The 15,794-nt window shown below is 39.9% G+C and overlaps 1 protein-coding gene across 1 annotated transcript in view; it reads left to right on the top strand.

The window, feature by feature from the left end:
• Positions 1-15,794, top strand: part of cntnap5l (contactin associated protein family member 5 like) — a 212,117-nt gene that overhangs the window by 117,669 nt on the left and 78,654 nt on the right. Inside the window, exon 7 of the mRNA XM_017718593.2 lies at positions 13,349-13,492. Coding sequence (XP_017574082.1) covers positions 13,349-13,492 — 144 coding nt within the window. The remainder of the gene's footprint in view (positions 1-13,348; positions 13,493-15,794) is intronic.

Here is a 15,794-nt window from a genome sequence, read left to right on the forward strand (position 1 = left end):
CAGAACAGCACTGAAACTTTCTCAGGATTAGGCCTGATCAACACTGAAACTTTTTCAAGGTTAGGCCTGATCAACAATGAAACTTTCTGAGGATTAGGCCAGATCAACACTGAAACTTTCTCAAGGTTAGGCCTGATCAACACTGAAACTTTCTGAGGATTAGGCCAGATCAACAATGAAACTTTCTCGAGGTTAGGCCTGAGCAACACAAAAAATAATGAGAAAACAATGAGAAAAAAAAAATCTAACTTTTTCTGCTCAGAGATGAAACTCTCACATCTGTACAGCAATACAATTAATACAAGTTTCTAAGGGTTATATTTAATTTTTATAAGAATTTAACATTACATATTTAAGGAACAGTAATGCAACAAATATTTACTTCTAGAGAATGTTCTAAAAACGGTCTATGAAATTTGAATATATGGAGCATGTGTGAATATAAAAGAATACTTTATAACTCTGGCTGCCATTACAAACATGCATTCATGACCTCAGTAAGTGCTAACTGCAATAATGCCAACCAGTCAGCACTTAGTAGCAGTAATGCCAAGCTGTCAGCACTCAGTAGCAGTAACACTAGTGCTTTACCACCTGAAAGCTGCTTGCTGTAGAGAAGTGGAAAAATACAGTAAGTTTTCTTTTTTTTCTACAAACATTTCAAGATAATTTTGTGTTTTTTTAACCAGTAGGTTCTGTACACCCCCATTTCTTGAAGACTTGCTTGTGGGTGCCCTCTGATATGTCACAGTCATGGTTTTGATACAAAGAGAGAAATAGGAAGAAGCAGGCTCCTTTTAAATTGGCTCTGGGTTTGCCACCCAGACCAAGTGATTTCTTCAAAAGAATACAATTTTGGTTTGACTTTGACTTTGAAAATGTTTAATATCTGGTGGAAGACGGACCTTTGATATGCACTCTAGACCTAATGCTACTTCCTAGTAGCAAATGTTTCTTCGAAAGCGAAGCGACGTCTGCATGGAAAAAACACAGATATTTATATCTGGATGGGACTAAACTTTTTAGATCCCCTCTGAGTTTGGTGAAAGACAAGGGAGGAGTGAGGATAAAAAAAAGCAACATGGCTGATCCGGACAGGGAAATGACCCCAGTACGCTCACAAATCACAAGGCTGGTATGGGTTGTTCCATCCACAAATATGGCAAGCAGCAATTTTTTACCAAAGCAAGGATAACATCTGCATGGAAGAACACAGATATTTGTATCCAGACAGGATTAAAATTACCAGAGCAGCTCTGAGTTTGGTGAAAAACAGTAGGTAATTCAGCCTGTAATTTTCTCAGGGGATGACAATAAAATCACATAGTAGCACCTGTAAAAGAGGGAATTACCCTGGGAGTCCATGTAAATGTAATTCTCTCCAAATTGGGCTTGAGTAGGTTCATTTTGCTCTTGTGTACAAAGTGAGTCCTGTGAATAACTTTCCAACGTCCACTGAATGACTGATATATTTTGCCATAATTCTTCTCTTTCATTGGGCAGTCCTAATCTTGAGTCGAACTTACAAAGCATTACCCTCACCACTCACAAGGCTGGTGTGGGTTGTTCTGCCCATACAAATTCAGCAAAACTCTCTACAGTATCTCTGTGTGTTCAGGAATGTGACCACTTGACTCATTTCCCTCTACTTGTGCTGTTGTGTTTAGTTCAGCTTCAAGTCTATTGAACTGAGGGATGTCAATGAAGCATGCCTATCAGAATATTAGGCTCCACCCAGACCGTTCTAAGATAATGATATCTAAGTTTAATGATATTTCTGTCTTTTTAGAAATATGTGTATGAAAAATAACATTTGGACATTTTTAATAAGTTGTGCTGTTTCCTGGGACTTTACTGTGTTGTCTAAGAAATGTACATCAAAGCTGAGTTTTATTTGAAGAGTGCAGTGTGCAGTTCTCTGTACTTTACTGTACTCAGTGAACTGATCAAGTCTACATTACTATTTCATGTTGAACGCCTCACAACATTCGAGAGGAATCACAAAAATAGAACAGTGAGTCAGTGAGCCTGCTAAGCTTTCCATACTTTTCTGAATGTGATTGGCAAGTATTTCTATGCTACTGATGCACCTATTTGGTGTAATATGTAGACCAAAACCATAACACCATATGGAATTTCATATTGCATGTTTCACATTGTTTCACAGAAATTTCGGAACAATTAGTCATACTACCAAACAGAGCATGGAATGCTCCATGCTTTCTCCCACAAATGCTTTCACAAGCAAACAAATTGATAGGAATGAATAAAAGCCTATTATGAAAGATTTTTCCAAAACATTGCATTACCTTCAATCTTCCGTCACCCTTCTTGTATGCTTGTGAGTTTGCCTCTCTCACTTACTATTCACTGTTCTTTTTCTCTTGCTTCCTTAGCTGATAATTATTTCTGATAACAAAGCACATAGGTTCTGTTTTCTTAAGCCTCCTTGGCCTAAATGATTTATGGCTTCAATTGTGAATAGAAACTGACCATTTATAATAGATAAAACCTTAACATACAATTGAAATATTTAGCAGCTTCAGTTTCTTTTTTGTGAGCCCTCAACCTTGACTAGAAGCAGGTTGAGCTCTGAGTCACCTTGCGAAAACAGACCCGGATAGGACAAACATGGTTAAGAACAGACGTGTTAAATAACGGCAGATTCCTTATATATGCCCCTATTATACCACTGCAAAGCAGGACAAAAAACAGCCCTCTCTAAAATCAATGCTCAGCAAATGTATATCCACTCCCACTTTTCAAAAGCAGGCCAACAACAATCTGTAATATATCGATTCCATTAAAACTACAATCAACAAGAAGTAAAATTGAAGGTGAAAGTGCACATATTTTTCTTTTGCTACATCATTAGAAAAATGTGGTTCAGCTTACAAATAAATATAAATACAATACAAAAACTTTGCTTTAACTTAACCTTTTTTCTTGCATTTTATATTTTATTCCCTGTGGTCCCCTTATTTTTTTACAGGGACATTTTATAAACTCTTTTTATCCCTTAGAATTAAACCAGCTTTTGTTTTATATACACACTACATGTATTCACTCACCAATCCAAATCATTAAATTTAAGTGTTCCTTTCACATCCATGGTCACAGGTGTATAAAACTAAGCAGCTAGGCCCATAAAGACATGGATGAGCCAGTTTGGTTTGGAAGAACATGACTGGCCTGCATGGAATTCTGACCTCAACTCGATAGAACACCTTTGGGATGAATTAATGTGGAGACTGCAAGCCAGGCCTTCTCATCCAACATCAGTGTCTGACCTCACAAATGCACTTCTGGAAGAATGGTCAAAAACTCCCATAAACACACTCCTAACCCTTGTGAAGCATCTTCCCATAAGAGATGTTATAGCTGCAAAGGGTGGGCTGACATCATATTAAACCCTATGGATTAGAAATGGGATGTCACTCAAGTTCATGTGCGTGTGAAGGCAGGTGATTGAATACTTTTGGAAATATATTGTGTGTGACAGAGACAGAGAGGGAGAGCTAGAGAGGGAGCACAGGAGACTAGCATTGCTGGCTACATTTTCTACATACATACTAGTCTAGTCTCAGGTGAGTCCTTTTATCTGCCAAGGCCTGCCCCTTAGCAGAAAGCAGCCATCTGGATTGGAGGAGAGAAGAGCACAGTGAAGCATTTGATGTCCACATTGGTCCATTACATGCACACCTGCAGCACAATCTGGTTGGGTGAAAGAGGAGAGAGAGAAACAAAAAGAAAATCCAAAACATATGTGCAATGCAGGCACGTAACATGCGCCCCATCCCCCCAACCCACACCACTCCCACCCCCCCCAAACGAGAGGAACGTTAGTTTGCAACACAAAATCAAATATACCACAAACACCATTTCTAACTACTGTATGCTCAGGAAAGAGCATCTGCTACCACACTATGAACACCTTTCTTGTGTTTAATATCCAGTGCATAATCCTGTATCAGAAGGACCTACCTCATCAAACGCTGACTTTGATTATACATCATGGATAAAAACACCAAGGGGTTGTGATCAGTATATTCTGTAACAGGCAAACTACTCGATCCGACATGCACATAAAAATGTTAATGTTAGGGTAAAGCTTCCTTTTCAGTGGTAGAATAATTAATTGATGTTTGTTAAATTTTCATGAGAAGTAGCTCACATGGATGTACACTGCAGCTATCCTCTTGCAATAATATTGCTCCTGCACCAACTGTACTGGCATCAACCTTCTATTGGAATGGCTTTGTAAAATCTGGAGCATTAAGAACAGGCGCTTCACTTAAGAGCACTTTCACGCTTTATTCACGCATGCATGTTCACGATCAGAGGACCACTGAAATGGTACAGAAGGGCAGAGCAATTTAGTGAGTGGCTGAACAACAGTGGAAAAGTTTTACAAAACCCACTATAGTACCCAGCCATGCCTAGAAACCGGTGCAGTTCACCTCATGTGGCTGGAGTAGGGATGTTTACAATAGCTGCTAACTTAGCGTGTGGTGGACGCACATGACCTCCGCCTACCTGCTTTCCCAGATACAGTGTTACAGTGGCTTTTGCAAACTCACATTTTGCTAGAAAAGCATTAGAGAATCAGTGGGTAACCTTTCAAAAAGTGTGCGCAATGTTTCCAAGTGGCTGGTCCATTTAGAGGAATAAACAACCAGGTCATCTAAATAAGTAGAATAACCAGGAACATCCCCTACTACATTGTTAATGAGTCTCTGAAATGTAGCCAGTGCATTTTTCAAACCAAAAGCCATTACTATGTACTGTAGAAAGTTATCTGGGGTCACAAAAGTAGAAATGTCTGAAGCTTCAATGGTCAGTGGAACTTACTGACGTACTGAGCAGCCCCTACATTATCCACACAGTCATTCTTGTGAGGTAGGGGATAAGAGTCTGATAATGTAAAAGCATTAACCTTTCTATAGTCAGTACAAAATCTAAAAGTTCCCTCAGGTTTTGGAACCAATTCTTTTACTGGGACTTTTACTGGGTTTGGCAAAACCATGTTCTAAAAGATATTCTACTTCCTGTCGCATAATAGCTCTTTTGGCATTAGCCCTATATGAGTGTTGCTTAACTGGTGTGCTAGTTGTAACTTTAATATCATGCTGCACATAATACAGTGTAAGTACTGTCTTAATATAAGTTATATTTCACTGCTGAAAAAACCCTGCTATTCTAGTTATTATAATGTAATTACATCCATTATCCATGCAATTACATGAGAATAGGCTGTTACTATTAAAACTATTAAAATACACTTGTGTAATTACATAACACACACGTCTGTTGTCCATCTGTAACAGTGATTAAATCATTAGTAGTTACATTGTTGTTGCATATGTTATTCACATATAACTAGTTATTAGAGACACTTAATATTAAGTGGAACCAAATAATTTTACTCAGGTACATGTAACTGAATAGTGGGCAGCTTTTGTACTTCTCTGTTCTCAGTTCTCTACAACAGAAATCAATTAGGTTTTTTCATAGTAGAACATGCTCACTACACATCCCCATCTTGGCTACACACAGCCGGACAGATTCTTGGCCTTTGCATAGCCTGTAAGAGAAGAGCAATATTTTCAACACAAGAGCAAAATCAAAGTTACATAATTACCCTCCAAAATTTTACATGTAATCAATCAGAACAGATATATTTACTGTTTGTGTTGCACTATGATTTATGAGGCTAACATAGCTAAATAGAAATGGGCAAAAGTATGTTATAAACACACTTAATACGTCTTGACTTGACTACATTGCCAGTCACTTGTCAAAAAGTAGTCTTCTTTTCAATTAGAAAATATATTCAGTCTTATTCCTTCATGTGGCTCTGTTAGGGTGGTCTCTGATTGGGTCTTTATCCAAATGTCACAGATCTGACAGATTCACTGAAACTTAAAGAGTTCAAGTGCCATTGTAGGGATGCACTAGTATGGGAACTAAAGGTAGACATTTCTTATGTTTTTCAAATCTGCCGAAGCCAATTGGTAAATGTTTAGAAAATATTGGAATGTAGAAAATAGAAATATAAAAATAATAAAAATAAAAAGATTTAATTTTATAGGGTGAAAAATGCATTAAAACAAAAAAGACATTTTAGCACAGTAGCCCAATATTCTGCTCTACCGGAGTAAACACTAGTTTGAAATATAGCTCAAACCTAGATATGTGCCTGGTTCTGATTTGTCTGGTTCTGATTCGTTTGCAAATATCTGCTGATATGATAAGATTCTGATATTGTCATGCATCCTCATGGCATTGATTTCTGTGATAAGCATGTTGTTGATATGTTATCTGTATGTTTGTGTATACAGTCATATGCAGTGGTGGACAGTATCAAAGTAAATCTAATTAATTACTGTACTTAAGTAGTTTTTATATGGGTATCTGTACTTTACTAAAGCATTTCCATTTTGGGGAACTTTTTACTTTCACTACAAATATCTTACTTTTTACTCCACTACATTATGTGAAATCTGCTGTTCTTTTTGGTTTAGTTGTGCATAACATCAAAAGAAAGCATCAGAAGAAAGAATGTAACGTCAAAAGGAAAGAAGCACAAAGCAAAAACACCAATCAGGGCACACCACACACTTTTTGTTTTGAGCTTGTTTTGACCTGTTGGTGAGACCAAACCTATGCAAGCATACGGTTCAATGTCAGTCCAATCCAAGAAGGCACCTACTGTGGCAGAAGTCTTTGTGTGTAACCAACACTATTTATTATTTATTTTAACTTTAGTATTTATTTTCAATGTACAGTATATGGTATAGTATACTACAGTACAGTAATGTACAGTAAAGAGGCACTCCTGGAGATCGGTAAAGTTTGTCATGAACTTACTTTTACCCTGTCAAACTTCAACTGTCTTTTACGCTCGTACTCCCCCACCACCAGCCAGCAAGGCCTAGCAGGACCAGTCATGGGTGAGCAGTGCAGCCGCTGAACAGTGTGGCCAAAGCAGAAGTGGGGCTACATGTTAGGCTAAAGGCCAGGCCTACGTGGCCACCACTACCTAGCTTGTTGCTAGCTAATGTTCACTCCCTCGAAAACAAGTGGGATGAGCTGAGAACCATAAAAACAACTCTGCATTATATCAGAGAGTGTTGTGCTCTTATTCTCATGGAAACCTGGCTCTCGGAAAAGCCCACCAGAGCTTCTGATGGTGAAGGTCACCCTTCTATCTCCCGAGAGAGTTCAGTGCTGTGATTATTCTGGCTGTTTCCATCCTTCCACGCATGAACTCAGCCACAGTGTTGGGGCTGCTGCATGACGCCATTAGTAAACAAGAGACCGCGCACCCGGACGCTGTGTTCATTGTTGCCGGTGACTTCAACCTCTGCAACCTGAGGACTGTCCTCCCCTAAGTATCATCAGCATGTGAGTTTTCTGACATGGGAGAACAACATACTTGACCGAGTCTATAGCAATGTAAGGCTGACCTACAAGGCTGTGCCTCAGCCACACTTCGGACAGTCTGTCTATGCTTCTGGGGTAACCGGCTACATCAGCAGCTGCATTGAAGGCATTGTTCCTACAAAGCGCTGATACCCCAACCAGGAACCCTGGATTAATGGTGAAGTTCGGTCCATGCTATGCGCTCGCCATGCTGAATTTCTTTCAGGCAATGCTGAAGACTACAAACGGTCTAGATATGATCTGAGTGAACCTATCAGAGAGGCCAAGAGACAATTTAGGCTGAAGCTGAAGGGCTACTACACCACCACAGACTTCCAGCACATGTGGCAAGGACTGCATCACCAACTACCAACAAACGAGCAGGGTGGTCACAACCAGCCACATTACACTACCTGATGAGCTCTATGAGTTTTATGCTTGCTTCAAGGCCCTCAACCCTGGCCAACTGAGAGATGCTATGGCCATGGAGAGCACAGAACATATTGCGAGAATAAACCCGTGGAGAGCAGCCGGCCCGGACAACATCCCTGGGCGTGCACTCGGTTTGCTCATTAGAACTGACAGACATGTTTGTGGACATCAACCGCGCAAGCTTTTGTGCCATCTTGTGCACAAGACCACCAGTATAGTCATGACTCGTATCCAGGAGACCATTCCGAACACTATAGATCCTTTCCAATTTGCATACCGTCCACATACCAACCAGTTTGCATACCAACTAGTCCACAGACGACACAGTGAACATTGCCCTTCACACAGCCCTCATACACCTGGAGGGTAAAGACACGTATGTCAGAATGCTCTTTATTGACTACAGTTCAGCATTTAACACGGTCATCCCATACAAACTCGCAGAAAAGCTCCTCACCCTCAGACTGACACCCACTGTCTGCAACTGGGTGCTGAACTTTCTAACAGACAGACTCCAATCAGTCAGATTAGGCAGCCGCACATCCAGCACAAGAACAGTGAGCACAGGGGTCCCCCAGGGCTGTGTGCTGAGCCCCCTTCTGTACATGCTCTTCACGTATGACTGCATGGCCTCCCAGAACAACACCAGCATCTTCGAATTTGCTGATGATACTACAGACATTGAGCTGATCACTGGTGGGGATGAAACAGCGTACAGGAAGGAGGTGCCTGAGCTGGTGGCCTGGTGTTATGACAACGGTCTTTCCTTGAATGCAGGCAAGACCAAGGAAATGATTTTTGATCCATGAAGAAAGCGGGAGCTGCACACACCCATGTACATTGGTGAGACTGAGGTGGAGCGTGAAAATCTTCAAAATCCTTGGCATCCACATTAGTGAGGATCTCACCTGGTCTCACAACACACCTCATCATCAGAAGCAGTGACTGTACTTTCTGAGAAGGCTGAGGAAATTTAGCATGCCAGCCAAAATTCTCAGCACCTCCTACAGGAGTACAATTGAGAATGTTACCTGCATCATCATGGTCTGGTATGGAAAATGCACTGCTCAGGACAGAAAGGCTCTCCAGCTTGTGATCATTCACAGTCCATCTCAGGAGCAGCCTTCCCCTCACTACAGGACACTTATCAAATCAGGGTCATCAGGAGGGCCCACAACATAGTCAGGGACATACACCCCCAGCACAGACTCTTCACACTCCTACCTTCAGGCAGATGCTACAGGAGTGTCAAGTCCAGGACTACAGGATTGATGAACAGTTTCTTTTCACAGGCCATCACCACCTCACTCATTACCTCTTCCTCCCTCCCACTCTGAACTGGTCCAAGTTTTGGCCGGCCTTGCACTTAATAACTGCACCTTACATACACTATGCTGCTCCTGTCAGAACACTGCTGTTTACATCTATTACTTGCACAGAACACTACCATTTACATCTGTTACTGCACAGAACACCACTGTTTACATCTATTACTTTCACAGAACACTGCTGTTTACATCTGTTACTGCACAGAACACTGCTGTTTACGTCTGTTACTGCACAGAACACTGCTGTTTACATCTGTTACTGCACAGAACACTGCTGTTTACGTCTGTTACTTCACAGAACACTGCTGTTTACGTCTGTTACTGCACAGAACACTGCTGTTTACGTCTGTTACTGCACAGAACACTGCTGTTTACGTCTGTTACTGCACATAACACTGCTGTTTACGTCTGTTACTGCACAGAACACCACTGTTTATATCTATTACTTTCACAGAACACTGCTGTTTACATCTGTTACTGCACAGAACACTGCTGTTTACGTCTGTTACTGCACAGAACACTGCTGTTTACGTCTGTTACTGCACAGAACACTGCTGTTTACATCTGTTACTGCACAGAACACTGCTGTTTACGTCTGTTACTGCACAGAACACTGCTGTTTACGTCTGTTACTACACATAACACTGCTGTTTACGTCTGTTACTGCACAGAACACCACTGTTTATATCTATTACTTTCACAGAACACTGCTGTTTACATCTGTTACTGCACAGAACACTGCTGTTTACGTCTGTTACTGCACAGAACACCACTGTTTACATCTATTACTTTCAAAGAACGCTGCTGTTTATGTCTGTTACTGCACAGAACACAGCTGTTTACATCTATTTCTTTCACAGAACACTGCTGTTTACATTTATTTCTTTCACAGAACACTGCTGTTTACATCTATTACTTTCACAGAACACTGCTGTTTACGTCTGTTACTGCACAGAACACTGCTGTTTACATCTATTACTTTCACAGAACACTACTGTTTACATCTATTACTTTCACAGAACACTGCTGTTTACATCTGTTACTTGCAACATGCATTTTATGAGCAGCTGCTCTACATAATTGCACATACGCACATGCAACGTTAATTTACTTTCAACCTCGCACATAACTGTACTTTTTATTATTGGTTTTAGTGTTCTTATATATTTTTTTTCTATTTTTTTATTCTGAGATTATATTAAGATTATATTTGGTGAATTGAGGAACAGCCAAGTAAGAAGTTCATTGTACAGTGTAACTGCCTGTTTCTGATGTGCATATGACAATAAAACTCTGAATCTTGAATCTGTGCAGCAGTGCAAAATTCTGGGAGTGTCTATTTCAACACAAATGATGGAACTAACTTTATGTAAATAGACCACAATAAAGAAATACGTACACATATGCAGTTGTGACTGACGCCTCTGTCATTTTCCTGAATTTATACAAACACTGTTTCATTTTATAGTAAATTTGTTTTTGCTAGTTTATGTTTATGAACAGAAACCTACAGATACAATATAGCAAAGGAAACCTCATTTGTGAACCTGTGATTAAAGCCAGTTTTTATTAAACTTAAACATACTTAAACTAAGTTTATGCATTGAAAGCGTTGTCCCTACAAGGCGCTGCAGAAAATACCCCAACCAGTAACCCTGGATAAATAGTGAAGTTCAGTCCATGCTACATGCCCGCCATGCTGCATTTCTCTTAGGCAACACTGAAGATTACAAAAGGTCCAGATATGACCTGCGTAGATCTATGAGAGAGGCCAAAAGACAGTATAGGCTGAAGTTGGAAAGCTACTATGCCACCACGGACTGGCAAGGACTACAGCACATCACCCGCTACCAACAGATGAGCATGGTGGACACAACCAGCCACACTACACCACCTGATGAGCTAAATGAGTTTTATGCTCGCTCCGAGGCCCTCAACCCTGGCCGACCAAGAGACATTATGGCCACACAGAACATATCATTTGCTGTGACATCAGTGGATGTGTGCAGGACCTTGAAGAGAATAACCCACGGAGAGCAGCCGGCACAGACAACATCCCCGGGCGTGCACTCAGGGTTTGCTCATCAGAACTGGCTGATGTATTTGTGGACATGTTCAATCTGTTCCACACGCAAGCTTTTGTGCCATCTTGCTTCATGTCCACCACCATCGTACCCCTCCCAAAGAAAAACATTGTGACCTGCCTAAATGACTATCGCCCTGTTGCACTCACCCCAATTGTGATGAAGTGTTTTGAGAGAATAGTTATGACTCACATCCAGGAGACCATTCCGAACACTATAGACCCTCTTCAGTTTGCATACCGTCAGAACAGGTCCACAGACGACGCGGTGAACACAGCCCTTCACACAGCCCTCACACACCTGGAGGGCAAGGACATGTATGTCAGAATGCTCTTCATAAACTACAGCTCAGCATTTAACACTGTCAACCTACACAAACTCGCAGAAAAGCTCCTCACCCTCGGACTGACACCCACCGTCTGCAACTGGGTGCTAAACTTTCTAACAGATAGACCCCAGTCAGTCAGAGTCGGCAGCCGCACATCCAGCACATGTGACTGCGTGGCCTCCCAGAACAACACCAGCATCATCGAATTTGCTGTTGATACTACAGTCATTGAACTGAATCACTGGTCGGGATGAAACAGCATACAGGAAGGAGATGGCTGAGCTGGTGGCCTGGTGTCATAACAACAATCTTTCCCTGAATGCAGACAAGACCAAGGAAGTGATTGATTATCCATGGAGGAAGCGAGAGCTACACAAAGCCCTGTACATTGGTGAGACAGAGGTGGAGAGGGTGAAAACCTTCAAATTCCTCTGCATCCACATCATTGAGGATCTCACCTGGTCTCATAACAAACACCTCATCATTAGGAAGTCCCAGCAGCGACTGTACTTTCTGAGAAGACTGAGGAAATTTGGCATGCCAGCCAAAATTCTAAGCACCTTCTACAGGAGTACGATCGAGAGTGTTCTTACCAGCTCCATCACGGACTGGTATGGAAACTGCATTGCTCTGCACAGTGCATCTCAGGATCACACCAGGGTCATCAGGAGGGCCCAAAACATCATCAGGGACAGTACACACCCCCAGCATAGACTCTTCACACTCCTACCTTCAGGCAGACGTTACAGGAGTGTGAAGTCCAGGACTACAAGACTGACCAGCAGTTTCTGCTTTCTACCTCACTTGCTACCCCTCCCCCCCATTCTGAACTGGTTTAACCTTGCACTGCTGTTAGAACAATACTGTTTACATCTATTACCTGCACAGAACAATATTTTTTACTGTTTACATCTGTTTGCATCTGTTACTTGATGCACTTTATGAACAGCTGCTCTGCATATTTGCACATACGCACGTGTAACTTTAATTTTATTTAAACTTTCATACTGTACATTTTTACTTTTGCTTTTTACTACTGTTTTTAGAGTTATTCTTATATTTTCTTTTTTTATTATTATCTTAAGATTATATTTGGTGAATGGAGGAACAGCAATGTAAGAATTCCATTGTACAGTGTAACTGCCTGTTCTGCTGTGCATATGACAATAAAACTATTGAATCTTGAATCTTAAGTTGCAAATAAATCTTAAACAGAAACTTTGCTGGAAATTGTTTTCCTTCTGTGTTTTGTGCGTATAATAATTTTAACAAACATCAGCATCACTAATTAATGACATTCTATTGAAAAAAGCACAGGCCAAGTTTTATGTTTTTTTCCATTGACTCTTGTGTTTCTTTTTTCTATTTTTAGAGTAAAGTTAAAAAGTTCTGTGCGGTTTGTTTACACTGCCTTCTCTCACTCCTCCAACACAAACTCTAGTAACAGGTATTTTCATGATGTCACTGTAAGGTTAAGGGGTTTGAGATTATGATGAAGATTGAGTTGAATTTACATAGAAGCATGAATTCTAATCTGACTGTTTCCACAGGCGTCACATTTCTGTGTGTCGGATACATACAATGTTCAGTCAACTGTTCAGACAGTCACACAAATACAATGATGTGTCACATATCAAGAAAAAGTCTTGATTTGGGCCACTTTTACCTGCAGTGTGAACAAAGCGTTAGAAAATCAACAAAACACGTCATTTGACCAAACTTTTGCCTATGACTCCATGTGTTTACTCAAGCTCAGTTTTGGCGGAATCCCTCTTCCTGGCAAGCCTGGGACCTTTCTGCGGGAGAATTTCCACGGATGCTTAGAGAACCTTTATTACAATGGAGTCAACGTCATCGATATGGCCAAGAGACGCAAACCACAGATCTACACTGTGGTGAGTTTCTAGATTTACCTTGTATGATGTGCTATGAAAATGACATTCAACAGTCCTATATGGAAAAATATATACATGAACATGCATTTTATATAATTTAAATGCTATGATGAAATACTTTGAAACACTTAAATATATATTTCAGAACATAATGTCATATTAACCAAATATGGCCATTTCCATACATTGCACATAAATACATTTGAGAAAAAATATATTTCATCTATGGGGTGTGGGGATAGCTAACACAATACTAAGCTAAAATATGACTTCTTTCCTAAAGATTCTTACAGTTAAGGTGGGCTGCTAGCTATCGCACTTTAGTAAATTAACTTAATCACTTATGTAGCAAAAGATGGTTTATGCAAGTAGGAATTCACGTCTAGTTATGCTACAAACAACCATTTAATACACTTTAATAACAAGCCCTATATATTTTAGAAAAGCTAAAATAAACATGAAAACATTCAGTTATGAAAAGGTATAAATATGTTCTTTTTTCCTGGGAAAACTTATTTAAGGTTCACAATCAGACCTTAAAACCACTGCTGTACCTTTGATGAAACACTTACATTGTTTGTGATTTGATGAATGAAAAATGTACCTGAATGTACCAGAGCCTTAATTTCCAACCGAGAGCAGAAAAGCCCAACGTCATTCCTTCTTTTGCAGTTCATAGTAAAAACATCGCAAAAGCTATAGATAATCATGAAACCATCCAGAAAATCAAGAAAATGAGCGGACAGAGGCATTAACCCTCTTGTTATGTTCAATTGTAAGGAACGTCAATAGGTCCAATAGGTCCAATTCACCTGATACAGGTTTAAAATATATTTTTCTTCATAAACATTATCTTTAGCTCAGTTAATATCAATTTCATCAACATTTAGTCAAATCACATTTTTTACCTCTTACAGATCATGGTTTACTTATAATAACTCACACATTTTTCATTTAAAAATCATTTTTGAACTGATTTCTTTTCTACATATTTAGTAGTATAGTTCTACAAGAACTACACTTTCAATGCATTTGTTGTATTTATTCTTATTTAGATATTTTTCAACATTTTTGACAATTTTTGTCTTAGAGGCATGGAGGTTGTTTAACACAAACAAATCACCTCTGTTGTTCTGGCTTAAACTGACCCTTTCAATTAAAGTCATACGAAATGAGCCACAAAGGTTTATGCTCCAAAATTATTTAAAATAATTTTTCCTGTATTTTTAAACTTTGTAACTGGTCAAGTTGGCCCGCAACATAAGAGAGTTAAGAATGTCCTTTAATGGCCAGGGCCCCTAGCAGGCCCAAAGTTTATTACACCCTACTATAAGCTAAGAATAGCTCAGCCAGTTTGCATTGACGTCCCTGTAGTTACTGAAGAATAAGCCTTAGTATGTAATTTACCTGAGATTTTAAGGGGGTAAACTGGGGAAAGCTTGAAAGCTTAGTAAGATATTCATTTAAATTTTCCAGTGTACTGCTATTAGTGTAGTATTGGCATCTGCACAAAGGCTGTTGTCACTACAGAGTGAAATTCCACTGCTAATATGATTCCATCATGCCAACCAGTAAACAAAACTCAGAAACTTGCCATGCTTCTTTTTTTGTTTGTTTTTGTGTTAAAGCACTTTGTTTTATCTTGCTGTACATGTGACCCCACAGTCAGTCAGCTGAGCTCTGCACAGTTCTTCTTAATTGGAGTGATAGTTTTTTTCTGTCGTCACAGTGTCAGGATTAAGATGGTGTGCTTGTGTGTGAGCATAGCTGTAAAAACGCCTTTTCTGGGTCTAATTAACAGTACTGGCTGCTCTCACTCTCCCTTTTCTACTCTCTTTCTCATTATCTCTGGGGGACGCTTTATAACCTGCACACTTTAACAACTCCTTCACTTATCACTCTCTTGGATGCCAGAAGGAAAGTGCTTTAGATCTATGTCTTTTCCTCCAAGTTTCCAAACCACCACCACTCGGTATCAGAGAATTAAAGCCATGTATTTCAAATGTCTCTTCCTACTTCATTTTGTTTAATAGCTCATTGAAACAAGTGGGGAAATCCTGTTAAAATGCAGTTCTGCATCTGTTCTTCTGCACATTCTTTCAGACTCATAGGGTTGAGTTGGATAGATGTTTTTTATTTTTAGTTTTAGATCTGAAGCAAGAGTGGAGCTTGACTTTCTGTTGTTGGTGGTTTATCAGCCCCTACATGGTTCTGAGTCTCGTTTTTTTCTCTATATATTTTACAACCCTTTACCACCTTAAATACCACCGGCAGGCCCAACGGTTTGTTGAAAACTTCCATA

This window comes from Pygocentrus nattereri, chromosome 15, assembly GCF_015220715.1.
Source record: "Pygocentrus nattereri isolate fPygNat1 chromosome 15, fPygNat1.pri, whole genome shotgun sequence".
In the NCBI taxonomy this organism is placed as follows: domain Eukaryota; kingdom Metazoa; phylum Chordata; class Actinopteri; order Characiformes; family Serrasalmidae; genus Pygocentrus; species Pygocentrus nattereri.